Genomic DNA, 25939 nt, shown 5'->3' on the forward strand with positions numbered 1-25939 from the left:
CCTGTACATGATATATCCCGCCTCTTTTTTTTACTCTTCCCCTCTTCCCTTAAGCCCCTTCTTGTCCCTAGCTTTGCTTTCATTTTTTCTTTTCTTTCTTTTTTTTTTGTTGTTTTTTGTTTTTTGAGGCTGGGTCTTTTGTAGTTCAGGCTGGCCTCCGTGATCCTCTTGCATCAGCCTCCAAGAGCTGGGATTACAGGCTTGTGCTGCCACTCCTGGCTGTATTTTTTCTTTCTATTTTCACCTTTTTTTTTTCTTGTCTGTTTCTTCCTTCCTCCCTCCCTCTCCCTTGTTCCCCTTCCCATTTGAGTAGTTTCTTCCCATTTCCCAATATCTGTCACACATTTTGGTCCTTATTTCCATTTTTGGTTTCTTACACTAGGGAAACAATACAGTATATAAACATGTGTGTCCAATTTATTTCACTTAGGAGTGTGGTCTTAGGGTGCATCCATTTAGCTAGAAATATCTGAACCCCATCCTTTATGGAAGAGTAGTACTGCATTTTATAAAAACCACATCTTTATCCCTTTGTCAGTTGATGGGCATTTGCACTGTTTCCAAGATTTAGCCATTACAAACCGTGCCACTATTAATGGGTGTGCATATGTCACTGGGTATGATGCTTTTAATTCTTTTGGGAAGATATCAAGAAGGGAGATAGCTGGGTCAAATGGAACCTCTAGTTTTAGTTTCTTGAGGAACCTCCATACTGATTTACACTATGAGAATCACTTCCTCTTAATAGGTTTATCTTGGCATTCAGTTTATCCTTGTCTTGTAAGTGATGGTGAAACTTACTAGTGATAAGGTTATGCTTTAGATTATTATAGAAAGGCTAATACTTGTGCTTATTGACTGAAACATTCAGCAGTTTTTGAGGAGCACAGCTGCATTGTTTTTTTTGTACCGGGGATCAAACTCGGGACTCCTAGCTGCATTTAAAAAAAAAATGATCATGTACTACCCTGAATTCAAGGGGGTCTATGGATCTTGGGTTAGCTTGTGTGTGGTTTTGTAGGTTGTGGTAACTAGTGGAGAATGTAGTTTTTCAAAACTCAGTTGGAAATTGGCAACTGAAGTTTAGTAGAAGTTAAAAAAAGGGAAGGGACCTCAGGATGCTAGTGAAAACTGGTGTGGTGACTGATACCTGTAATCCCAGCACTGTCCTGGAAGGCTGAGGTAGAAGAACTGCGAGTTCAAGCCCAGCCTGGGCAACTTAGTGAGACCCTAATTTTTAAAAAATTTAAATGGGCTGAGAATGTTACTTAGAGCATAGGCCCTGGGCTCAGTTCCTGGTACCAAAAAAAAAAAAAAAGTTACTAGTAAAAGCTAGCAGATTATGGGGCAGATGAATTCATGCGCAGGTAGGGGTTTATATATAGATTCTAAGAAGAGTTGTCTCAAGGCTGTCTATGTATTCAAGGGACTGTGAACATGTTGAGATTCACGTGACAGGTTCTTAAATATAGTATCTGTAATATGTGTGTACAGTATTCTCAGAAAACCGTCAGAATCATGATTTGAAAAATAGCCGAGCTAATGGAAAAATACCATTAAGACAGGCCTTGAAATGTGTGAAAGTTTAGGCTGGGCATGGTGGCGCACGCCTGTAATCCCAGCGCTCGGGAGGCTGAGGCAGGAGGATCGCTGTGAATTTTGAGACCAGCCTGGGCTATATAGTGAATTCCAGATCAGTCTCAACTACATAGTGAGACCCTGTCTCAACCCCCCCACCCCGCCAAAAAAAGAAATACATGAAAGTTTAAGCTGTAATAACAGAGCATTGACAGACTTTCATAGTAACACTGCCCACGTGGCCCTTTGCACCCAGCACTAGAGTCACTGAACTCCTTGCAGGCGTAGAACCTTAGGCTCTTTTTTCTTCCTTTGAGGTGTAGGCCCTTGAGAGCACGCACTTTAGTAGAGGTCAGTTTTGACAAAATTATAAATCTGCCAAGGAATAGAATTTGATCCATTTTTTAAAAAACATTGACAAATGTTTTTGCACCCTTTATCTGCATATCTTGACCAAGTGGAAGGTATAATGGCCTTTAAGCCAACTACTCTGAGGTCTTTGTTGCTAAAGCTTTTACTCTGTGGATGAGAGCTTGCCCTTGATCCTTTGAAAGCGCTAATGGGCTGGGAAGAAAAAAATTCGTGAATCATTGCCACTTCTGCGATTTGCTGCCACCATTCTATTTACCAGTAGGACATAACTAGCTGGGAGGAAGAACCAAACATTGTAGCACAACAGACATTATGTGGGCAAAGTGTTGTTTGTAGTCTGTCTAAATGTTTCACACGTATGAACTATTTTATCAATATGTGTAAATGCTGTTGTGATTAGTAATAAAACATGAGTTTTAAAAGCAATTTTGCTGACTTCTTTGTAGCTTTTCATTGTTTTCTCAATTGAGCTACAGAAATTTCTGAAAGTTGGGGAATTATTGCTTTAGGATAAAATGCAGTATGTGAGTGATCACTTGGAATTCTTCTTCGAAATTGACCAGAGGGCAGAAAAATGAAGTCCTTGTATTACACTAATGGTAATGCATGGGCGGGTTTTTGTCAAGTATCCAGCACTATACTAAGAGTTGTGTATAGTTGTCTCACGTATCCATCTCCTGGGTAATGCGGTATTATTCCATTGTACAGGCAAGGAAAAGGGGGACTCTGAGCAACATGTTCCAGGCGATAAAGGCAGCAAGTGTGTGGCGAAGCTGCCACTGGCACCCGGTCTCTGCTCTGCTCTTTACGCCATCAGCCTGTGGCTTCCCTTACTCCTCTGCACATAACCCCGTCATGCACTCTTAAATCTCGTTAAGCACAGTTCTGGTATATAAACATAGTATTTGATTTAACCCCTGTTAGTTGGAACAGTATGATATTAATGGAAATTGGGATGCAAGGTAAGTTGGAGGTCCATTTTCCGATCCACAAGAAACGAAATTCATTTGGTTTTAATGTCACATTTCTACATCTCTTAACACTGTTGACAAGGGAGGTACAGGCGGAGGGGCAGTGTTTTATTAGTAGGAAGCTTTGAGTGCTGGGTCACGTCAACTCCCTGTCTATAAAAATAGATTGAATGCTAATTTTGAATTAAGACTCCTGGGTAAATAAAACTTTGGACACCTGCTCCACTATTTGTGACTTTTTTTTTTTTTTTTTTTTTTTAGATCAAATGATGTTTGTTATCTCATTCAAGTTCTTGTGATCTATAGTCTTGTGTTTTTAGAAGTGGGACCTTTTATTTATTTATTTTTATTTTTCCTTTCACTTAGGAAGACACCAGACGTTGTTGTTGGCAGTGTTTGTGACTCCTCTTATTGATCTTCGTTCTGATTTCTCCAAGTTTCAGGAAATGATAGAAACAACGTTAGACATGGATCAGGTATGCAATAAATAGTTCAAACAGCAGAATGTTTTTGAAAAGTGGAGAACAACCAAAAACAAAACAAAAAGTCTAACATGAAAATTTTTCAGTTACTTAATTTTTCAGTTTTGTGTGGCACCTTTGCCAGATGTAAGATTCGTGGATATGTGAGGTGTGATTGAAAGACACAGCAAATGTTTAAATTTTGAATTTCATTATAAGTGCTCAGTGGTGCTGCGCCTGCCTGCCAAGTGGAAAGTCCTGAGTTCAATTCCCAGTACTGTAGGGAAGAAAATAAAAAATATAAATTCATTCCAGTAAAAGGTGCATCACTACTAATCCTCCTCAGAATAGTTCGTCTCATTTCAAACACACTGATCCCATCTTTCTTGCCACTTTGTGAAACAGTTCTGGAAACCCGCTTTCATGTATGTTTTTTAGTTGTGCTGTCATGGCTGCTTCAGTGTCCTGAATTGATTCAAAACATTTACCTTTCATGGTCTTTCTGACTTGGAGGAAGAACCAGAAGTTTCTTGCCCGGTGTCTACAAGCCTGCCTTTCTGCTGGATGCCACTTAGCAGCAATGTTAATGATATTTTTTGTCTCATCTCATAAAGATGTGAAAAGAGGACTTTTAGAACAGCTTCAGAAAATGGCAAGAACAATGGGTGTGTTCAAAGTGAGGAATAGTTTGAGGGGACTTTAATTACAGTGTGCCTTTCAATTTTTAAAAAAATTAATATTCACCTTTTTTTTCATTACACCTTGTAAAGCAAGCATACTCACAGGCAGAAAATGTGGCAAAATATTTACTGCTGAATCTGAGTAAAGGGAATATACAGGAATCATTTATTTTTTTGTTTTTGTTTGTTTGTTTTGTCTGAGACAGGGTCTCACTTTGTAGTTCAGGCTGGCCTTGAGTTGACCATGTATCCCAGGCTGGCCTCAAAACTCATGGCAATCCTCCTGCCTCATCCTCCCAAGTACTGGGATGACAGGCATGCTTCGTCATGCCTGGCTCATCATACTATTCTGTATTTTTTAAAAAAATCTATTTGACAGAAATAAGAAATGGCAGTTTAACTTAGTTTTTCTAATGGTGTAGGACAGAAGATTTGAAAAGCAATTGTGTAAGAATAATAACAGGATGCATGTTCTGTAAGCTTTGAAGGTCGTAAGGGTATTGTCTTTGTGTTTTAGTTCAATAATGATCCAGCTGTAAGTAAAAGGACAAAGATAACTGTCTGTAACTGAGTGTTTTACACTCTCTTCCCAGTACTCTCACACTGTAGTTCCCAAAAAACACGACAGAGCTGACGACAGGACAGGGACTTTTGTAATAATTGTGCCTGTGGTTTCTCTCTCACTCCTGCTCCCTTCAGAAAACCCCTTTCTAATCCTGACCACTGCCCGCTGGCTGTCACACCTACAGGCACATGAAGTGAGGCAGAGTAGCTATGTTGGACTCTGTTCAAGTAAAAAGACAAGAGAGACCAAGGGGCACAGAAAATTGAGATCATACCAGGTGTAGTGGCGCCTGAATTACATTGCACAACCCTGTGTCTAAGAAAAGAAGTCATGTAGTATTTTGGCAGTATAGAGGCAGCCCTTGGGATACTTGTCTCCTTAACAGTAAATATGCCAAAACATTTCCTGACAAAGAAAAAAGAGGCTTGGATTTCTACCAGTGGTAAATTGTGAGAAGGTAAATATATCGGGGAGACTAATGGAAGAGAAGGGTTATTTGTTAAGGTTTGTTTTTACACACGTTTGTGTCATCTCCACCGGTAGTCTCTGGAGATTAAGGATCCTTGATTCTGGTAGGAGAGGAAGAGGGAGGACACCTTCACCAAGAGAAATAAGTATCATGCTGCTAGGCAGAAAGCGGGAGGGCAGAGTCCTTCCTGTGTCTGCTGTCTCTTAAGTTGCCATCAGTTCAAGATAATCCTTGTGCCAAAGTGGTATTTTGGAGTCAGATGTGGTTGTTGTGGGAATCCAAGAGACTGGAGAGACCCAGGGACTGAAACAGGAGGACTTTCTTTTAGGTTTAAAGTGTGCACTGGCTCAGTGGACTCCTGTCCAAAGGAAAAGTGTGGAACAAAGAGAAGTTCCAGCTCTTATGCATTTTTTCACTTTGATCTGAAGTGCTTGAAACGTAACTGTTAAACTAGTTAGAATTTACCCTGATTGTAAAATAGTGGTCAGTGTTTGTTTGTTTGTTTGTTTGTTTAGAGGCAGGGTCTCACTTTGTTGCCTAGGTTGGTGTCAGATTCCTTAGGCTCAAGTGATCCTTCTACCTTAGCCTTCCCGAGTGCTGGGACTACCAGCAGGGGCACCGCCACACATGGCTTCAGTGGTAATTCTTGAATGATGCTACAGGATTAGAATGCTCTTCCATTATTGTGAGTGTCTGGGAAGAATGTGGCTTCTGGGAGGGTAAGCAGCACAATTTGGTGGACATAGGCTAGGGGTCATTTTGTTACTGGAAGGGGGTCTTGGGGGCTTCATTTCAGGTCTTTGGTGTCCTGAACAAAGACTTGGACAAGACACATAGAAAAGGCGGCAAGGGCATAGATTTACTAAAGGCAAAAGCACTCCTATCCCCATAGGGCTGGATTTATGATAAATTCTTTCAAATTCTTTAGAGAGTCTCTCTTTTTAAAAAAAATTTATGTATTTATTTCTTTGGTACCAGGGATCGAACTCGGGTCCTTGTGCTTATGAAGCAGGCACTGGAACCACTGAGCTAAATCCCCCGCCCTAGTTTTGTTTTGTTTGTTTGTTTTTTTGTTTGTTTTAGAGTCTCTCATTTAAGCAGATCTAACTATTCAGGGGTGGAAACAGCCATAAAAAGCCTATTCTCAAATGCCTACACCTTAAAATAGTTATGCATCATATATTCTGAACCCCTTCAAAGTTGATACTGTGCCAAGAAGACATAAATTTCAGGTTTCTTTACTTTTTCCTCTGGGTAAATAGACCATTTGAAGTTAAACTTCTATCAGTTAGGACCATGTTTGGCAGAACCCCAAATTCAGTATTTTTCCAGCTCATGTAACTAAGAGTCTTAGAGATAGGTTAGGCTCTCTTTAGCTTTGCTTGATCCAGCCACTCACTGAGCTGTCCTGAGGAGAGATCTCTTGATCCCTCCTACCTTTAGGGGTTTTGATTTCATCCAAGGTCAGTTCCCCTTTTGGCTCTAGGATGGCTACCAGTAGCATTTGTGGCAACATTCCAAGCAAGAGCCCGGCTATTTGTGTGATAGGATGAGCCATGTAAGCAGTGATTTCTGCCAGGGCAGAAGAGGTAACCAGGGCTGCCCAAGGAGTCTGCTTCCCTGCAGAAGATATACCGCGACCCCGATAGAGAGGGGGAGACTGTTGTATTGACGACCAGCCATGTCTTCTAGGACACTATCCTGTAACTAGACTTCCACAATTTATAGTATGATATAGTCTGTTTAATAAATTAGATTCTTAGTTAAAACACACTCTAGGGAGTTGACCTAGTATAGTTTTTGCTATTTTCACTGCAAACTTTTAAACTTGTCTCAGGTTGGAAAGTGAATTCAACCCTTCACTGTCATCGTAGGTATTTGTAATGAATTTAAGCATTTAAATTACATGATTCAGAACCACTTTGAGGACATCTCCAGGGAATACCAATTGTTTCATGAAAACTTTCTGAAACGCCTCACTGTTTTCCAGCTGTGCACTTAGGAGTTCATGTGGTGAAGGATAAGTCACTTACATGAGATAAGGATAAGTCACTTACATCTACCCCTTAGATTTAGTTGTGTATAATGTTTCAGATGCTTTTGTAGCAGCTTTCCATAAATCCTATAAAATTTTTTCTCTTTTTGAAATAAATGTAGCTCAAACTACCCAAAGCTACAAGGTTCAAAGAAGACAATGAGTCTTCAAAAAATAAATAAGTAATTTCTTTTAGATTGAGTGATTCAGTGAAATTTATGCTACACTTGGACCATCTTTGAATATTAGTTTTCACATTTTTATTGTTGTCTTATTACCGGGAAAGTAGTAATTATTCATTGAAAATACTGAGGTGAGAAGAATGAGATCATTTTTAAAAGCCACAATTGCACAACCCTAATGTGATGTGATGTCACTGTGTGAGAATATGTAAGTTTGTGAAGGTGGTATACGTAAGTGCTTTACAATTTCTTCTCGGAAATGAAAAAAATATAAAAAAGGGAGGTGTGTTAAACCAAAATTTTTGGTGAGGAATCTGAAGTAAGGCTTTATGGAACTGTTACAGATGGCCAGCCAGAAAAGAACAGGTTCAGGGACAAATCCCTCGAGTCCCAGCAACAGAGGTAGGTAACACCTGGCAAATGTCCACTGGACCGGAGCTAAGGGCTTTTTTAAATGAAATTTTGGGGAAGGGAAACAAGTTCTTTCCATGGAAATTATATTGGTTGTAGATGAGAGAGGTAGGATCATGCGAAGCAGGGAGAGCTTTGAGGTGGGACAATTCATAGAAGTAAGTAATTGTTGCTCTTGAATTGCTTGAGGTTGTTAGGATGAAAAGAGCATCTATCTAGGATGGTGGTGAACCAATGGCGCCCGGGCCACAGCAGTTTGTTTGTTATCCTTGAAAGCACTGATCTAGGAGGTTGTGATGGGATTTGAATTACAAATTATAAAATCCTCCCCCCACCTCCAGAATTTGTCAGCTGATTCACCTCTGGCTCTCATTGTTACAGATGGATGAATTCAACAATAGAGATGCGCCAGTCTTGGGGCCAAATTTAAGCCCTTTTATTATATAGCTGGTAGCTAGTGTTCAGAAATTTCCTCAACAATGAGAAACAGTTTGATTTCTCCTTTTAAATTGTACTTTTAGTTGGGGAAGGCTCAGGGGAGAGCAGGCGGAATCTTACAGAAACAGAAACACTAACCAGGTTAGTGGGGGCACAAGGAAGTTTCACACACACACATCCTGCACCTGTAGCAAGTTTACTGCCAAGCAGGATGTGGAGGTTTTGGGTGCTTTGTTCAAGTGCAAGCGCTTTGCTCTAAGGCCGGAACAAACTGGCACTGAGGCACAAGATGGAGTCAGGCTGGCTATTACATCATCCATTCCTTCCCTACTTCATGTAATTACATTTAGGGCATATCAGAATTTTGTCTTCTCAGGTACTATTCATAGTTTACCTGTTTAGAATTAACTTACATGCTGGCTTTTAAAAAAAATCATCCTTTTTGGGCCAGGGATTTAGCTCAGTGGTTCTACCACCTGCTTTGCAAGCTCAAGGTCCCAAGTTGTATCCCCAGTACCAAAAAAAAAAAAAAAAAAAATCCTTTTTAAAACAGATTTTAGAACACTAGTATAGTAAAATGAATCCATATTTGTAAAGAACTCAGATAATACAGAAAGGGAGAAAGAAAAAAGTTAAAAATAACCCTCACATCTACCACCCAGAAAATGACCTTTGTTAACATTAAGTTAACTATTGGTAGTATTGAAGGTTTTGAGGGACAGGTCTTTAAAATTTGTGTGATTGTGTCTTTTACGAGGAACCAGAAATGTGGTTGAATGTGTGGTTTATTTAATTTAGTCCCTTACAGCAAAGTATTGTTCCATTCAGAATGCCAGCTGTGTCCCCTATTGAGAAGTAGATAAAGATCTTTTTAAGGTATATGCAGGTAGATGGTAAATATATTAAAGAAAGGAGCTCATATTGTGGGTGTTATTTCTAATTTTAAAATAATTCAGTTTAATGTTATTTAACTTTCTAAAAATAAAAATTTATTGAAGGAATTGTTGAACTTCAAATGAATGATTTTTTTTTCTTTTTTTTTTTTTTTTTTTTCCACAGCAGACACTATAGGCGGGGAAAGGTGACCTAAAATATAGATTAAAGAAATTAAGTTAGGGCTGGGCGTGTTGCCACACACCTGTAATCTTAGCACTCAGGAGGCTGAGGCGGGAAGATTGCTGTGTGTTCAGGGTCAGACTAGGCTACAGAGTTCAAGTGCACATGGTGAGACCCTGTCTCAAAAAACAAAAAGAAAAGAAAGAAGTTAGAAAAAAATATGAGGAGATTGGAGCTTTCTTTAAATGACGTGTTTTAAACAGTATTAAATTCCTTGCTGTGAAAGTCAAGCATTTAGCCACCTGTGCAAATGCGACTATATGTTGCCTGCAATATTGTAAGTGGAGACGCTGGCCAAGGGGTCCTGGCTTTGGGGAATCTCAACATAACAACATACCTCGTACCCCAGAAATCAGACGGAAAGAGCAGTGTGAAATGCAGGGAAGGATCTTTGCTTTTCCTGTAGTTCCCAGATACTTGTCTCCAGGCCTGCTAGTACCTAACTTCCCGCCTAACAAACAGGCTATTCTAACAAGGGGCAGCAAATTGTGGAGAAGAACCTATGCAGAGAGAAAGCGGGTTGGACTCATGGGGCACTAAACCTTAGGAACCTGAGGAAGAAATGTATGATGGGTAAGGGTTGCTTACTAAGGTTTGTTTTTGTTCTAATGGTGGGGTTTTTGTTATTTTTGTTTTGGAGCGCTGGGGACCTAGCCAGGGGCCAGCTAACCATTGGGAATGTTTGTTATGTAGTGTCTTTTACAAAGGAAAATCTTCACAAAGGGAAATTTTAAGGAGAGGGCAGAGTCCCTGCTGTTGGGCTGTTTCTCAGTTGCCTTCAACCTAAGATAATCTTTATGCTAGCGAGGTGTGGCAGCATGTGCCTGGGAGACTGAGGCAAGAGGGTTTTAAATTCAAGTCCCATCCAAGCAATTTAGCAAGACCAGTATCAAAATACAAAGGGCTGGGGATATAGCTCAGTGTAAAGGACTGAGTTCAATCACCAGTATGGCAACAAACAAGCAAATACATAGATAAGTCGCTTTGGGAGGCTGGCACATTTTGCCTTCATTATAGTCTTAGAATTGTGCTTGATGAGCGTATGTGTCTTTTGCCTTTGTTCTTGATAAATCTTGACTGTTGTTTAGTTTCCTAAACTCTCTCCCTCCCTCTCCCTTTCTCTTTCTCTTTCCTTTTTTTCGGGGGCGGGTGGTTGTTGTTGCTGTTGTTTTTGAGACAGGGTTTCCCTATATAGCTTAGGCTGCCCTTGAATGCAGTTGTACTCCCCAGGCTGGCCTCAAAGTCACCGTGAGCCTCTTGCCTTAGCCTCCCCGGTGGTGGTATCACAGGTGTGTGCCAACACACTGGCTTCTCCCTTTTAATTTTAATACTCTTCCATTAACTCTCTCCCTTTCCTCTGGCCCTCCGGGGCCTTATTTCTTCCTATACCCACTTAATTTTACCCACTTTCCTCTTTGGGTGATATTATAAGTTTAGAAAAAATAGATGGTCAAATACTTCCCATGCAGTGACTCCATCCTCACTACACAGTCCAGTTTGTACAAATCCCTCCACGGAATTCATGTTTCCCTGAAATCAGTGTTTGTTACAATTTTAATACATTTTACTATTGTAGCATGAACTGTTGGTCAGCTTTATAAATATCTTGTCAGTATTGTGATTGAAATTGTGCTTAAAGGTGGAGAATTGACATTACAGCATTGTTTGTTTGTCCTTGAGCAGTCTTTAACCCCTGCCCTCAAATCATGATCAGTTTTTCAAATTGATGTAAAATTCATATAACATAAAATGATGTAGACACCAGCATTTGTTATTAGTTCATTTCTTGACAATAGCCCTTTTTTTTTTCCTTTTTTCTTGATACCAGGGATAGAACTTGGGCCCTTGCATTTGTGAGGCAGGAGCCTCTGAGCCAAATCCCCGGCTCCTTTCTTTCTGGAGTGAGTTGGAATCTCAGAGTTGTTTTGATTTGCATCTCTGGAATGACCGGTGATAATGAACATTTTTTCATACATTTATTTGCTGTTTCTACTTCTTCATCTGAGATGTGCCTATTCATTTCAGATGCCCATTTTTGTATTGAGTCTTTAAATTTGGGGAAGGGATCTTATTTCTTTCTTTTGTTTGTTTGTTCTTTATATATTCTAGGTAATTAGACCTTTGAGGAACAGCTGGTAAAAATGTTTTCCCACACTGAGTATTGTCTTTTCATTCTGTTGGTGGTTTCTTTTGCTTTGCAAATGCTTTTTGACTTTTTTTTTTTTTTTTTTAAACCGGGGATTGAACTCAGGTCCTTGCGCTTGTGAGGCAGTTGCCAGAACCACTGCACTAAATCCCCAACCCGGCAAATGCTTTTTAATAAAATGAGATCCAAGTTTTTAATTCTTTGTGATATTTTTTGTACAGTTGGGATTTTGTTCCTAAATCTTTACCTACACTAAAGACTTAAAGAGTTCTACATATTCTCTCTTCCAGCAGATTAGTGTTTCTGTTTTAATATTTAGATTTTGACCCATTTTGATTTTAGTTTAGTACACAGTGAGATCTATGGCTAATTTCGATCTTTGACATGTGGGAAGTCAGTTCTCCCAGCACCGTTAATTAAAGAGCTCTTTAATCCAGCAAAGGTGCTTGCTCCTTTGCCAAAGATAAGGTGACTGAATTTGCCTGGAGTTGTTTCTGCATCATCTAATCTGTTTCATTGAACCTCAGGTCTTTTATTTTTTTTTTTATTTTATTTTTTTTTTTGCCAGTACCATTCTGCTTTTATCACAGTATCTTTGTAGTATAATTTCATGTTGGGGGTTATGATGCCCCCTGCCTTGCCTTTGTTGCTTTTGTTATTTATTCTAGATCTCTTCTGGTTCCAAATGAATTTTAGGATGATTTTCTTTAATTCTGTGAGATATGCTATTGGTATTTGAGAGGGAGTTACCAGGGATCAAACTCGGGACCATGCGTTTGCGAGGCAGGTGGCAGCACTCACTAGTGAGCTAAATCGCCAGCTGCTTTTGGCATTTTGACCTGAATGGTATTAAATCTGAATAGTAGTTTTGAAAGTATGGTTATTTTTACTATATTGTCTCTTCCTACCCAAGAATATTATCTTTCCATTTTCTGATAGGCTCTTGATCTCCTTTTTTAGAGCACTATAGTTTTCCATGTAATGGACTTTTTTGTTAGATTGATTCTTAGGTATTTCATGGTTTTGGATGCTATTGTGAAAGGTGTTACCCTAATTTCTCTCTGTCATTTATTTGTGTACAGTTATTTGTGTATAAGAATGTTACTGATTTTTGAGTGTTGACTTTGTATTCATCTATGCTACTGAATTTTGTATCCACATTTTTAAAAAAAGGTGTGAATACTTATTTCTCCAAAGTCAAAAATCTGTCAGTAACTGAGCGTGCTGGCACATACCTGTAATCCTGGCACTCAAGAGGCCGAGGCAAGAGGTTTGCCACAAATTTGAGGCCAGCCTGAACTACACAGGGAGACCTGTCTCAAAAATCATAAAAAAAAGAATGAAAGAAAAAAAAAAAGAGAGAAAAGAAGCCTGTGAGTAGCTTTTTACTTATTCTGAAAAATATATTAAAGAACAAGTTGCATTTCTTCATTATTGGCCAGTGTTTTAGTCCTACCTTTTGAATACCTCAGATCCATATTCTGTACAATGTTGAGTTTAGATCTGAATATTCTTTGTTGGAAGTCTTTTAATGTAGTTGGTTTCCTTAAAAATGTCTACCTTTCACCTTTTTTCTTAAGGATGCTTTATCTGGGTGTACAACTCTTGGTTGACAGTTACTTTTCTTAGTACCTTTAAAATTACATTGTGCTGTGGTTTGGTTTCATTATTACTAAGGTTTAGAGGTCTTACTTCCAGATATGGATTACTTTTGCTTCTCTGTGTCCAGAGGTAGATTTCTACCCACACTCCCTCTCATTTGGATTTACTGTATTTTCTTAACAGAATTCCTGTCTTTGATCAATTCTAGAAAATTACCAATCGTTGTCTCTTAGAGTACTGTGTTCCTCCTTCCCCGTTTTCTGAAACTATGAATGGACATATGTTAGACTTGACTGCCATGTGTCCCGGTGCTGCTCTCTTTGTGATTACTTCAGATGTTCTGTTTCCCTGGGTCTCTTCAGCTCTGACATTGTGTTTAGCTAGTCCATCAGTTCCTCCACCCCCAACCCCCAATTTTTTATTTATTAAAGTTATTTGGCTCGATTGTAGTTCTAACTAGGTGTTAGTTTTTAAATGTTTAAACATATTTATTCCCTATCTAAATCTGGGGGGGGGGTGTTTGCTTGTTTGTATTTGGTGCTGGGGGTAAACTTGGGGCTTTGCTTGTGCTGACCTCCCACTCCGTTAATCAGCTCCACCTCCAGCTCTTTCTTGAGTTTTAATCTGTTCCTTGTATTTGTTGAGTCTTTAGGTCAGAGAGGAGAAGCCTTACCATACTCTCGGTGGCTTGTTACCTTGTGTTTTGTATGTTTAGATTATGAATTCTGGTTTAGCCTCATTCTAAGCAAATCATACAAGGTAAATCATACATGTCTTCTGAGATGAAAAAAACTTTTTTTTTCTTTTTTTGTACTGGGGACCAAACTCAGGACCTTGCACTTGTGAGGCAGGCAGCTGCACCACTGAGCTAAATCCCCGGCCCTAATTTTGCTTTTGACAGACATCCCTCAATTAGCTTAAGAAATTTTTTTTTCTTTTAGTACTGGAGATTGAATCCAGCACCCCACACATGAGAGGCAAACATTCTTCTACTGACCTGCACCTCTATCCCTATTATCCCCTTTTAAGAAATTTGAGAGTGGTTCTCACTGAGTTGCCCAGTTTGCCCTAAACTTTGTTTCTGTCTCAGCCTCTCCGTTAGCTGGGATTATGGGCATGTGCCATAATACCTGTCTAGGAAGACTGTTTGCTTCCTATTCTGGAGCTTTCCAGATTTATTATTGTGAAGACTGAGCTGCTAGAAGAAAAATCCAGGATAGATAATAGCTTAAGCAAGATTGGAGGTGTAGTTTTCATCGCAAAAGCCCCAGCACCATGCTGGCAGGTGGGCAGACAGCTCCTTCATGTCTGAGACCAGGCTCTTCCCTTGTTGCTTTGCCACCCTGAGGACTTTGCCCTCCTCTTCAGAGTACAAGGTGATCTTTGCTTTATCTTCATTCCAGCCAATAGGAAAAGGGGCAAAGGAGAAGACCACACTCTGGAAGTGGTACACATCATTTCTGTTCACCTATCCCTCCACACCTTACTGGGGGAAAAATGAGGACCTTGGACTTGTGAGGCAGGTGCTGCACCATTGAGCTAAATCCCCAGCCCTCTGCTCACATTCTGTTGGCCAAATTTATTCAGAAGTCTAAATCTAGCTGCAAGGGTAGCTTGGAAATGTATTCTTGTTAGTTACGTTCCTTACTAAAAATGTTAAGTTCTAGTCACTGTAGGAGAGCATAATAGAAAAAGCTAGCAATAGCATCCTTTTTAACTGCAGCACAAACAGTATATGCTTGAAACCCATTCCTGATGTTGCTAGGCTTGTACTTATAAATCAGCAGAGAGAAGATCCTGGCCCACCCATCCTTCCCCAAAGCCCCAGGCTGATGGAGGCAGGTTTCCCTTAGGCTGCCATCTATTGTAAAGTGGGTTTTAGAAAATTGCCCTTCTAGCTTTTTCTGCAGTATCATACTCTGTGCGTGGTATAAGGGCTTGGAGCTGTAGTTTTCTCAACTCATTTGTACCTTTATTTAGAAAACGGCTTACAATATTTATCTACTGTTTCTAGGGTTGTGTCTGTTTCTAGCTTTGTGATTATTAAAGATAGCTGGTAGCTGGTGACTCAGACCTGTAAGCCCAGCCCTTGAAGGCTGAGGCTGGAGCATCATGAGTTTGAGGTGAGCCAAAGCCACTTAATGAGACCCTGTTTCACACACACACAAAATAAAAAAGGAAAAAGGAAACTAAAAAACAGAGATACCTAGTGGTTTCTATATTTATTTTCTCTTTTCTAATTTCTTTAATCTTTACATCTTCGATGTACCTTCTCTCTGATTATATCAAGTCATTATACTCTGATCAGACAGGCAATTTGATTTCAAAAGAATTTTTTCTTTGCTATATTGTATTTATTAATTCTTTAATGATGCTGTTTAAGGCCTAACTTTCTGTCCTCATTCTTTTCATCTTGTTTCTTGGTTTCACCATCCCAGTTTTTGCGCTCCAAGCCTGCTTCTTTTGTCCTGTCTCTTTTTGTGTACCCTGATGATACACAGTGTGGCACACTGATGGGGCCTTTCTAGTTCCTAGGCAGGTAGTCCTACTGGAAAGACAGCTAGTAAAGATCAGAGGTTGTTTGTAGACTACTGCTGTACTAAGCTAGAATACCTGGTTGGGCAGTATTACTATTCAAGGTTGTCTGTGGGGGGTGATTTGTTGCTGAAGGGTCCCCGATTTGCTGCATCACCCTTAAATGCGTATTTATAGCCTTGTTGTTCACTTTCACCCTCTTTTACTTGGATCTCCCCAGCAATACTTTCAAAACAGTACTTTCTGAGAAAAATAAATAAATGTCAAGATGCCCACTCAGTTCTCTTCTCTCCAGATTTGGATTATTAGTGACAATTCTCAGGATTTTCTTGGCTCACTGTTAATTTTCTGGAAGGTGGGGATGAGAGTAGGAGCTTGGCCTGGCCTTGAGTCCTGCAGCCTACAAGTGGTGCCTTGGTTCAATGGAATTACAAGCCTTGGTCCTTCAATCTAGATAATCTTTATTATCCATTTAATTAACCATGTTCTATTCTACTGATAAACCATTGTCAAATATTGTGTTTTCTCACTTCCTGTTTTGCCATAACAGATAAATCTGCAGAGGTTTTATCCAGCCCTGTGTCATTTTGCTTCTATTGCATTATTTCCTTGGATTGAATTCCTAGGAGTAGAATCGCTGTCAAGTAGTATAACTCATACATGTATCACCTTGTGTATTGCCTTTTTCCATTTCTAACGGCTACACCAACGTAGATTCTCACCAGACATGAGTGAATATACTTATTTCACTAGTATTTTGTGGAGGCTTTTTTTTTTCCTTATTGAGTTTATTGGTACATTTTAGGTATACAGTACAGTTACAGTCATCATTGAGATCTTGTACCTTTACATGACAGGTCTTGGCTCTCATTTTTTCCCATACGTCTGCCCTCCCTTCACCTCTTTTACCCTTCCCTATTTACAGAAACTTTATTTCCATTTTTTCATTTTCTCATATTTTTTTCTTTTCCCTTGTTTCCTTTCCCTACCCTTCCCACTTCCCCTACACCTTTAGCCCTTTTCTTCCTATTTCACATTGTCAATTACACCATTAGGATCTTATTTACGATTATAGTTTTTCACACCAGAGAAACTATTTGGTATTTACACGTGTGACTTACTTATTTCACTAAGAGTATATCCTCAATATGCATCCATTTTCCTAAGAATGATTCTAATTTCTCATTCTTTATGGTGTGGAGGCTTCTTTTTCTTTAAAAAGGGAAAATAAAAGTAAAGGGCTGGGGAGATTTATCTCAGTGGTGCCACACCTGCCTCAAAAGCTCAAAGTCCTGAGTTCAATCCCCAGTACTGTTTAAAATTTTTTTTAATTAATTAAATGTAATAAAAGCTGAAGTGGAATCACTGCCTTCAAGGGGATAGCTGTAGAATAGTATTTCAAAGTGCTTAAATATTCATGTCCTTTATTATTAGAGCACTTCCTTGTGGGTTACCTTACTGCTTATTTTCTCATCCGAGTTTAAGGGGCTTCTGCTTGCCCATTTAAATAGTTCAGTCTACTTTTGGTTTTTTAAAAAAGGGTCTTGCTGTGTAGTTCAGGCTAGTCTTGAACTCAGTGTGTAGCTCAGGCTGACCTTCAACCTTGAACTTAAGGTGATCCTCGTGCCTCAGCCTCCCAAAGTTGAGTCTACTTTTATTTTGTTGGTTTATTTTATTCACCTTTTTGCTAGCTTTCTGTGATTTGATTTTAATTCCTTATTCTTTGTGTAGTTCACTTTAGGTATGTGAATATGTGCTCCATTAAGCGGATACTAATTAGGAGCAATTTATCTCAACCTCTTCTACTAAATATATTTTTGTCATCATGTTTTAGAAAACTGACTCATAATAAGCTTTTATATGTAATTGTTTAATAGTTTTTATTGCCTAGTAAAGGTAGACTTCATTCTTCTTAATGATCTTTTATAATTTTGTTTAAATTTTAGTCATTGTTTCAAAAAGGATTCCTGTTGAGCAATTACTGGGCATGAAGAACTACTAATATTTGATTTAGTTTTCTCTTCATATTTTAACTCTTCACTTTGCAGTTCTTTTAAATCTTCCAATAGATTGTCTTTATAAAGAGCCTATATAATGAGGATTTTATTTTTACATATTTTGTATGTTTTTGCTATGGTAAATGAGATCTGTTTTTCATTGTGGTAATACTGGTAAGAATTTAGTAAAACAAAGTACACAAAGGTAATGGTGGTTTTTGGTTTTTTGAGATAGGGTCTCTAGCCCAGGCTGGCATTGAATCATCCTGCCTCAGCCTCTCAGAGTGCTGCTGAACTACAGGGATATGTTGCCCTCTAAGAGTGTTCTGTGAAATCATGGGAGCTTGATGAAACTTTAAAGAAAAAAATCATAGGGCTGGTGATGCAGCTGAGTGGTAGAGTGCTTGCCTATATTTAGAGGGCCTGTGTTCGATCACTGGGACTCCTCACTCCCCACATAGTTTTTCAGAGTTCTTTTTTTTTTTGAGACAGGGTCTCACTATGTAGTTGAGACTGACCTGGGACTCACTACGTAGCCCAGGCTGGTCTCGAGCTCACAGCGATTCTCCTGCCCTAGCCTCCCGAGTGCTGGGATTACAAGTGTGCACCACCATGCCTGGCTTTCCAGAGGTCATTTTTTAAATATTCTTTTTCTTTATCTTTTGTCTTTTTTCTTTCTGCTTTAATTAATTAATTTATTTTTAAAAATTTTTCTGAGACAAGAGTCTTGCTATGTAGTTCACCTTGGCCTCAAACTCACTATGAAGCCCAGCCTGGCCTCGAACTCACAGCAATCCTCCTGCCTCAGCCTCCTGAGCGCTGGAACTATAGGTGTGCGCCACCATACCTTGCTAATTTTTTGATATTCTTAAGATGGATCTTTGATTTTAGTAGGTCCACACATTCTGTTACAGGTTTTGAACACCAAACATTAATTAGTAATATTTAGGGAAAATGGGAGTAAAGACTACTATTGGAGGCGTATGCATCATTAACACTATCTACTTAATATGAATTTTTGTACGTCTAGAACTCTAGGACCTAATAAATAGAACCTTGTATCTCTTAGCAAATAGAAGTACTTTAACAATTCTGACTAATTTACAGGTAATAGATCATTGAACTCAAAACATTAACCAAATTAAAATTATGTAGATACGCCAGGCATGGTGGTACATGCTTGTAATCTGAGCACTCAGCGGAGCTGAGGGAGAAAGAGTCCAAGTTTGAGCTCAGCTTGGGTGATTTAGGTGATACCCTCTCTCAAAATTTAAAAGAAAAAGATTTTTAGAGAAAGCTGAGGCTGTAGCTCAAAGCACAGGTCCTGGGTTTACTTCCAGGACTGCCTTCACACAGAAGCAGGTAGGAGGGTAGAGGAGAACAAAAATACTTGCTTCACAATTTCTGTCTTTACCCATTCTTTACATAATTTAGTTACTCTTTGCTGTCTTTACAGGTGGAAAATCATGAATTTCTTGTAAAGCCTTCCTTTGATCCTAATCTAAGCGAATTGAGAGAAGTGATGGATGACTTGGAAAAAAAGATGCAGGCCACATTGACAAGTGCAGCGCGAGACCTTGGTAGGAATGGGTGATTGGAGGTTTGAATAATTCTGTTGTCTACGCAGTGTCCACAGCAGTGCCAGAATGATCTTACTTTCTATCCCTTGTTAAATGGAAATCGCCCCACAGGCTCATGCATGCTGTCTATAAATAAGACCTTGTGTTTCTGTTTTGGTTTGTTTGTTTGATGTCACTTCCAAGCAGGGCATGGTGGTGCACGTGCTCTGTAAGGCCAAGACAGGAGAATTTCAAGTTCAGACCAAGCCTGGGTGACTTAGCTAGACCCTGTCTCAAAATTAAAATAGTAAAAATGGACTGGGGATATAGCTCAGTGCAGTCTCAGGTACCCACAAAAAAGGGGTTTTTTCCTCCCTTAAAGCGATTCAAGTCCATCTGCCTCATTTCGTAGCTAAGGATATTAGGACGTCAAGGGTTTAAGTAAGTGGAGTTGAAGTTACTGAATTACTAGGAAGTTAAAGTACCTACAGATTCATGGTATATTAATTTGGTTGAAATTTTTTCTTTTATATTAATTATTGCCTATTTATCTTACTGAGTAAGCATTTGTTTTTTAACTTTAAATTTAATTCCATTTTAGGATTAAATGAGTTTATTTTATTAAACATTGTTTTGAAAGGAACATGAACAGCACGCAACATGAATAGGAAACACTGGGGTTACGGGTGGAGTTCAGCGGTAGAGTGCTTTCCTAGCATGTTTGAGGCCCTGGGCTCAATCCTCAGCGCCAAAAGAAAAGACAATGAATAATAGTATAAGAAACATTAGACCAGGATTTGGAAAGCAATGCGTTCAAGTTTTGCTTTGGGAACTTCTTTGTAAATCTTTTTTACAAGATACTAATTTCAAGTTTTGCTTTGGGAACTTCTTTGTAAATCTTTTTACAAGATACTAATTTCTCTGGTCTTTAGCGTTTTCAGGGGGAATAAAACTAACAGATAATAATCTCTATACTTTGAGGACATAAGCTTTGTTTCTAAAGTGGTTTTGATGGAGTTAAAGCACACACATGTAGTTATTTTTGTAAACACAGTCCTGTTGTGTGTCACGCTTAGAGGTGCTGCTCTTAACAAGGCACCGAATGCACATGTGGGCAGCAGCCACTCGCATCCTCAGGAGTGGGCCTTCGGCTTGAGACTCGGCCCGACTGCCATCCTTCACAGTGAACTACTGCTTTCCTTGCAACATTTTGAGAGAGTCCTTTATTTGAATCAGTCGGGTTGTGTTTGTGCATGGATCTGTACTGTGCTTTTCTTCCTGGTCAAGTGAAGTCCGCCTTGAATTGTTTGCCACTACTGTTTTTCAGTTGCTGTTCTTCAGCAAATAAATTTGTAGATGTTATTATTTTCCTCTTCTACTTTGTAGTGTGAAGAATGTGATGAATGAAGTTACGAGGAAAGGATACAATTATCAAAACTGAAAAATCTTAGTACAAGTTGATTGGTCAAGATTTTTGCTTTGTGAAATTTTTACACATGAGCAGTTTCCATTACCGGAATCTCACGTTTCTGGAGATTGCATTTGGTCACTTTAATTATACCCTCATTAGTTCTAAAGCAAGGCTTTTGTTAAGAATCCCGCATGGCTGCACAGTGTGTGCACCCATACTTTGTACCATCTTCATGTGCCCACTGCTGTGGCACTGTGCCTCCCTGTGCTGGGGCTCTGCAGCCTCTCTGAAGCTCATGCTAAGAGAGTGTTAGGACTTCACAGATAGCTGCATTTCGTGTCATTTTTGGTTGGTTGGTTGTTTCGTGGTACTAGGGATTGGACCCAAGGGCTCATGCACGCTAGGCAAGTGCTATACTGCTGAGCTACATCCTAGGCCTTAAGTGGGATCTGAATCTTTTCCAGATAGAGCACATTAATTTCCAGTACCCTGTCATGTAAAAAAAGTATGTATTTCACTCTTTAGTTTCACTGATTTTGAACACTTACATTGAAAAATAACTGCAGACATTTATGACATCCTTATTTTCTTCCTGATCGTGAAGGACTGGATCCTGGAAAGCAGATTAAATTGGATTCCAGTGCACAGTTTGGCTACTACTTTCGCGTAACCTGCAAGGAAGAAAAAGTCCTTCGTAACAATAAAAACTTTAGTACTGTGGATATCCAGAAGAATGGTGTTAAATTTACCAACAGGTTTGCACATCTATATTGTATTTTAAAACACACACAGCCATTTAGTTCCATGGCTTCTCTGGTGAAGTGTAAATGTTTTGTGAGGGAGGGGATTTTATCTTATTTATTATTCATTAATATAAGGCATTGAGTATAATATAGATTGGATTTCTTAATTTCTATTACATTTCCAATATTCATTAGTTAGTTCCTCATTTCTCAGCCTTAGTTATCTTGATTTATTTATTTTTGCTAAGAAAATTTGGTTTCTGTTTATCAAATTATAAAAATTCTTCTGTTATTTGTAAATTAGTTTCAGGAGATAACTACTGGCTTTAAGGAAGTCAGCCACAGCTTTGTTTTCTGGCCCGCTCTCACCCCTCATAACTGTTCCCAGGGCAGGGGCATTTATAAGTAGAGGGTTGCATTTCATCCATTTATTTATCCAAGTACTTTGACTGTCTGTTAGGCTCAGACATTGTTCTAGGTGCTTAGACAGCGCTACCAATGAAAACAGTATTTAAATTTGTTCATTATAACTTTTGGGGGGGGTACCAGGGATTGAATTCAGGGCCTTGCGCTTTTGAGGCAGGCACGGTGCCACTGAGCTAAATCCCTGTCCCTTGTTCCTTATAACTTCTTGAAATTGAGATTTCATTTCCTGGGAGTTAAACAGCTAGGATCAGCGATACTAAAACCTGTATCTTCTGTTGCCAAGTCAAATTCTGGTTTTTTTCCAGCATACTGTATCCTAGTTTAAGAAATGTTTATATGGTAGCTTATATAAGACAAAACTCTTTTTGGTAAATCAGTTTTAACATACAAGTTCTAACGTTCAAATCAGTTCTAATATGCATAAATGAGATTGTACTGAGCCATCCACATGGTACAAAAGTTGTAAACTTCTTTCATTCCTTGATTTTGTAAACAAATTGAATGTTGTATTTGATTCTGTGATCATACAATATCCACACACACACACATTTTCCTTAAAAGCTTCTAGTGCCTGTCATCCAGAATAAAATCTGAACTGTTTGTTATAGCCTTTATAATCTGGACTCTACCCACCTTGCTTTTCTGTCTTGCAGTTTATCCCTTCATATCCTGCTCCCACTTTCTAATGTATTTGCCTCTTGCTTTTCTTTCTTTAATTTTTCCCACTTGCCTGTTTCACAGTTGTCGTTTGTGTGTGTGTGTATACACGCGTGTGGACATATCTCCTGCACCATGGACCTAGCTCAGGCATTGTGTTGGGTAACTGCTTCCCTCCCACTTCTGATACTAACTTTCACCTCTTGCCCCTTACCGCCCTGTCACACTGTGTGTGTGTGTGTGTGTGTGTGTGTGTGTGTTTTGGTACCGGGGATCAAACTCAGGACCTTGTGCTTTCAAGGCAGGTGCAGAGCCACTGAGCTAAATCCCTGGCCTGTCCCTTCTTTTTGTTCATCTTGGTTTCATTCCTTTTGATGTTCATGAATTTTTTTCCCTCTTGCTTTAGTTTCATCTTTGTTATTTTAAGCTATAATTTGCATTTTATTTTGGATTATTTAAGATTTAATTTTCTTTTTTTTTTCTTTTTCTTTTTTTTTTTTTCTTTTGAGATTTTTTTTTTTTTAAGTTTATTGGTACATTTTAGGTATACAGTACAGTTACATTCATTATTGGGATCTTGTACCTTTACATGACAGATCTTGGTTCTCATTTTTTCCCCTTGTCCTTACCCTCCCTTCACCCCCTCCTCCCCTCCCCATTTACAAACACTTTATTTCCATTTTCTCATATTTTTTTCCTTTTCCCTAAGATTTAATTTTCAAAGCATTTTCCTTTTTGAGTTTTCAACATCATGAGAAGTTATGCTACAGAAATGAGAAAAACTAGGCATGTGTTTTGTTTTGTTTTGTTTTTTAAGAAAGATGACTTCCATCATAATTAAGGATTCTATTTAAATATTTTATAAAAAGTCACATCCCCCCACACCCATGCTTGAATCTCCCCCTACACCCATGTTTGACTAACTGTGTTTTAGGGCTGGGGATTTAGCTCAGTGGTTCTGTCGCCTGCCTAGCAAGCCTAAGGTCCTGAGTTCGATCCCCAGTACCCCCCAAAAAATTTAAAAGATCAAAATTTTAATCAAGGGGTAATTGTCAAATCAGTAATTTACCAGGGTGCTATTCCAAACAGCATAAAAACACATTAATGAATAGAATCCTAGCCACATTTCTACCTTAGTTTCTCATTTTCTGCTTGTATTTCCATTTTTAATTATCATTTTGATGCTTGATTGGACAAATACTTTGAATATATTTTGTGCAATGCACATTAATTACTTTTATTTATTTATTTATTTTTTGCACATTACTTTTAGTAGATATTTTGATATTGTTGATAACACTATTATCTTGATTTGCAGTAAGTTGTCCTCTTTGAATGAAGAATATACTAAAAATAAAGGAGAATATGAAGAAGCCCAGGATGCTATTGTTAAAGAAATTGTCAATATATCTTCAGGTAAACTTAACAGAACCTATGCATTAAATGTTCCGAGTATTACCTGTTTTTTACTAATATCAGTATATTTAAAAGTGTGTTTTGTTTTGCAGTGTGTGATTTATTTATTTGTTTGTTTGTTTGTTTTTTTAAGACAGGGTCTCACTAAGTAGTTGAGACTGACCTGGAACTCTCTATGTAGCCCAGGCTGGTCTCGAGCTCACAGCGATCCTCCTGTCTCAGCCTCCCAGGTGCTGGGAGTGCTGGGATTACGGGCGTGTGCCTCCATGCCCAGCTGATTTTGTTTTTTTTAAGAGTCATTGTCTATGGGTTCTTGCTGTAGGTTGTAGAAAAAAGTATCACTAAAAAGCAAACATAAATTACAAGGCCAAGCTGTTTTGAGTTCTGGGTGCTGTTTTATATGCTCTTAGAGTTCATTTTGGATCTACCATTTCAAATTACTTGTAATTAAAAGGAACAGCATAACTGACATGGTATTGCTTTTAGAATGGGACAAGTGCATGTTTAGCACAGGACAGTGGCAGTGTGGTGAGCTGAAAAGTAAGGCTCCCACCCTGTGTGTATTGACTTTAGTCTTTATTTTCCCTTTCAGAAATGACCAGGTGATCAAGGTTAGTATCACTAGTCATGGCACAGGTGACATTATGTACTTCTTGATGCTGAAAATATACCACATGATGTGAAATGCTAAGGGCTATCTAATCTATGAAGGGCTAGGGATGTAGCTCAGTGGTAGAGCACTGTACAGCATACACGGTCTTGGGTTTGATCCCTAGCACTACAAAATAAAAATAATTATAACAAGTACCCAATGTTTAATTAAGTACTAGAAATTCCTATTGGCACCTGATACGGTTAGTGTGAAGTCTATTCCTTTTTTAAAAAAAAAATCTGTGCCAGGTGTGGTGGCATACACCTGTAATCCCAGCACTCAGGAGGCAGAGGCAGGAGGATCACTGTGAGTTTGAGACCAGCCTGGGCTACATAGTGAGTTCCAGGTCAGTCTCAACTACATAGTGAGACCCTGTCTCAAAAAAATCTGTTAGATAAAAAGAGGAATACACATTTTTAACATATGATGCAACAAGTATTTAGTACTTGGCTATTCCAAAGTTAATTTTTATTGTCAAAACATTTTATCATTTTTATGAGGAACAAAGAAGGCAAAAGTGAATCAAATTTTCTTCCATCTGAGTAAACTCATCATGGTACCTACTTTTCCTTTGAACGTCCAGTGAAGCATTTGACATGATTTATGTCCATGATCTGTTACACCATCCCCTAAAATCTGTTAACATTTAGAATCTATTCTAAAAATTTTGGCTATCGTTAACTGTCTTCACATGGTTTGTCTAGCCTGTGTCCAGGGACTTTGTAATGTGTGTAATAGTTTTTAGTGTTAGGGCTCTACCAGAATAACATGTTTTAAATGGCAATTAGAGATCTAAATTTATGCTGAAATTCTCAACATGTGGTACTGATTGAAAAAAAAAGCTCAGCTAACAATCTTACAGTTTATACACACACAAGCCTTGACAGTCTCATTACAGCTTGCTACTAAGTGCTTGCACATTTCTTGTGATGATGATGAGGTGCCATCCAGTTTTCAGATTCTTAAAATTGAGGAAAAGTGTGTCAAAAATTGAGGGTGTGCTGTCTTACTCGATTTTGTGAGAGAAGACATCAGTCTATTTTTGAAAGATGTTTACATTGGGGAAGGATATAGTAAAACATTTTAACCTCATGTTGAATTTTAGATTTATTTTTTCACATTTTGTTATAGCAGTTTCCCAGTGTGGAAGCTAAGTTTATTCTTAAGGTTATATGTGTTTTTTATTATTTGATATTCCTGTGTACACTTTCTGTTTGTATTTTCATACAGGCTATGTAGAACCGATGCAGTCTCTCAATGATGTGTTAGCTCAGCTGGACGCTGTGGTCAGCTTTGCTCACGTGTCAAATGGAGCACCAGTTCCTTATGTACGACCCATCATTTTGGAGAAAGGTCAAGGAAGAATCATATTGAAAGCATCCAGGCACGCTTGTGTTGAAGTTCAAGATGAAGTTGCATTTATTCCTAATGATGTACACTTTGAAAAAGACAAACAGATGTTCCACATCATTACTGGTAAACAAAAAAATTAGTTTATGACCTTCTGGAGGAGTAAC

At 38.7% G+C, this 25939-nt stretch overlaps 1 protein-coding gene across 1 annotated transcript in view; it reads left to right on the forward strand.

Annotated features, from left to right (window-relative positions):
• The window catches only part of Msh2 (mutS homolog 2), a 69096-nt gene that overhangs the window by 34515 nt on the left and 8642 nt on the right, over positions 1 to 25939 (forward strand). Inside the window, exons 8-12 of the mRNA XM_010615794.1 lie at positions 3288 to 3397; positions 19015 to 19138; positions 21133 to 21283; positions 23673 to 23770; positions 25653 to 25898. Coding sequence (XP_010614096.1) covers positions 3288 to 3397; positions 19015 to 19138; positions 21133 to 21283; positions 23673 to 23770; positions 25653 to 25898 — 729 coding nt within the window. The remainder of the gene's footprint in view (positions 1 to 3287; positions 3398 to 19014; positions 19139 to 21132; positions 21284 to 23672; positions 23771 to 25652; positions 25899 to 25939) is intronic.

This window comes from Fukomys damarensis, unplaced genomic scaffold (genome assembly GCF_012274545.1).
Source record: "Fukomys damarensis isolate Sample0158 unplaced genomic scaffold, DMR_v1.0_HiC HiC_scaffold_2, whole genome shotgun sequence".
NCBI classification, from domain to species: Eukaryota; Metazoa; Chordata; class Mammalia; order Rodentia; family Bathyergidae; genus Fukomys; species Fukomys damarensis.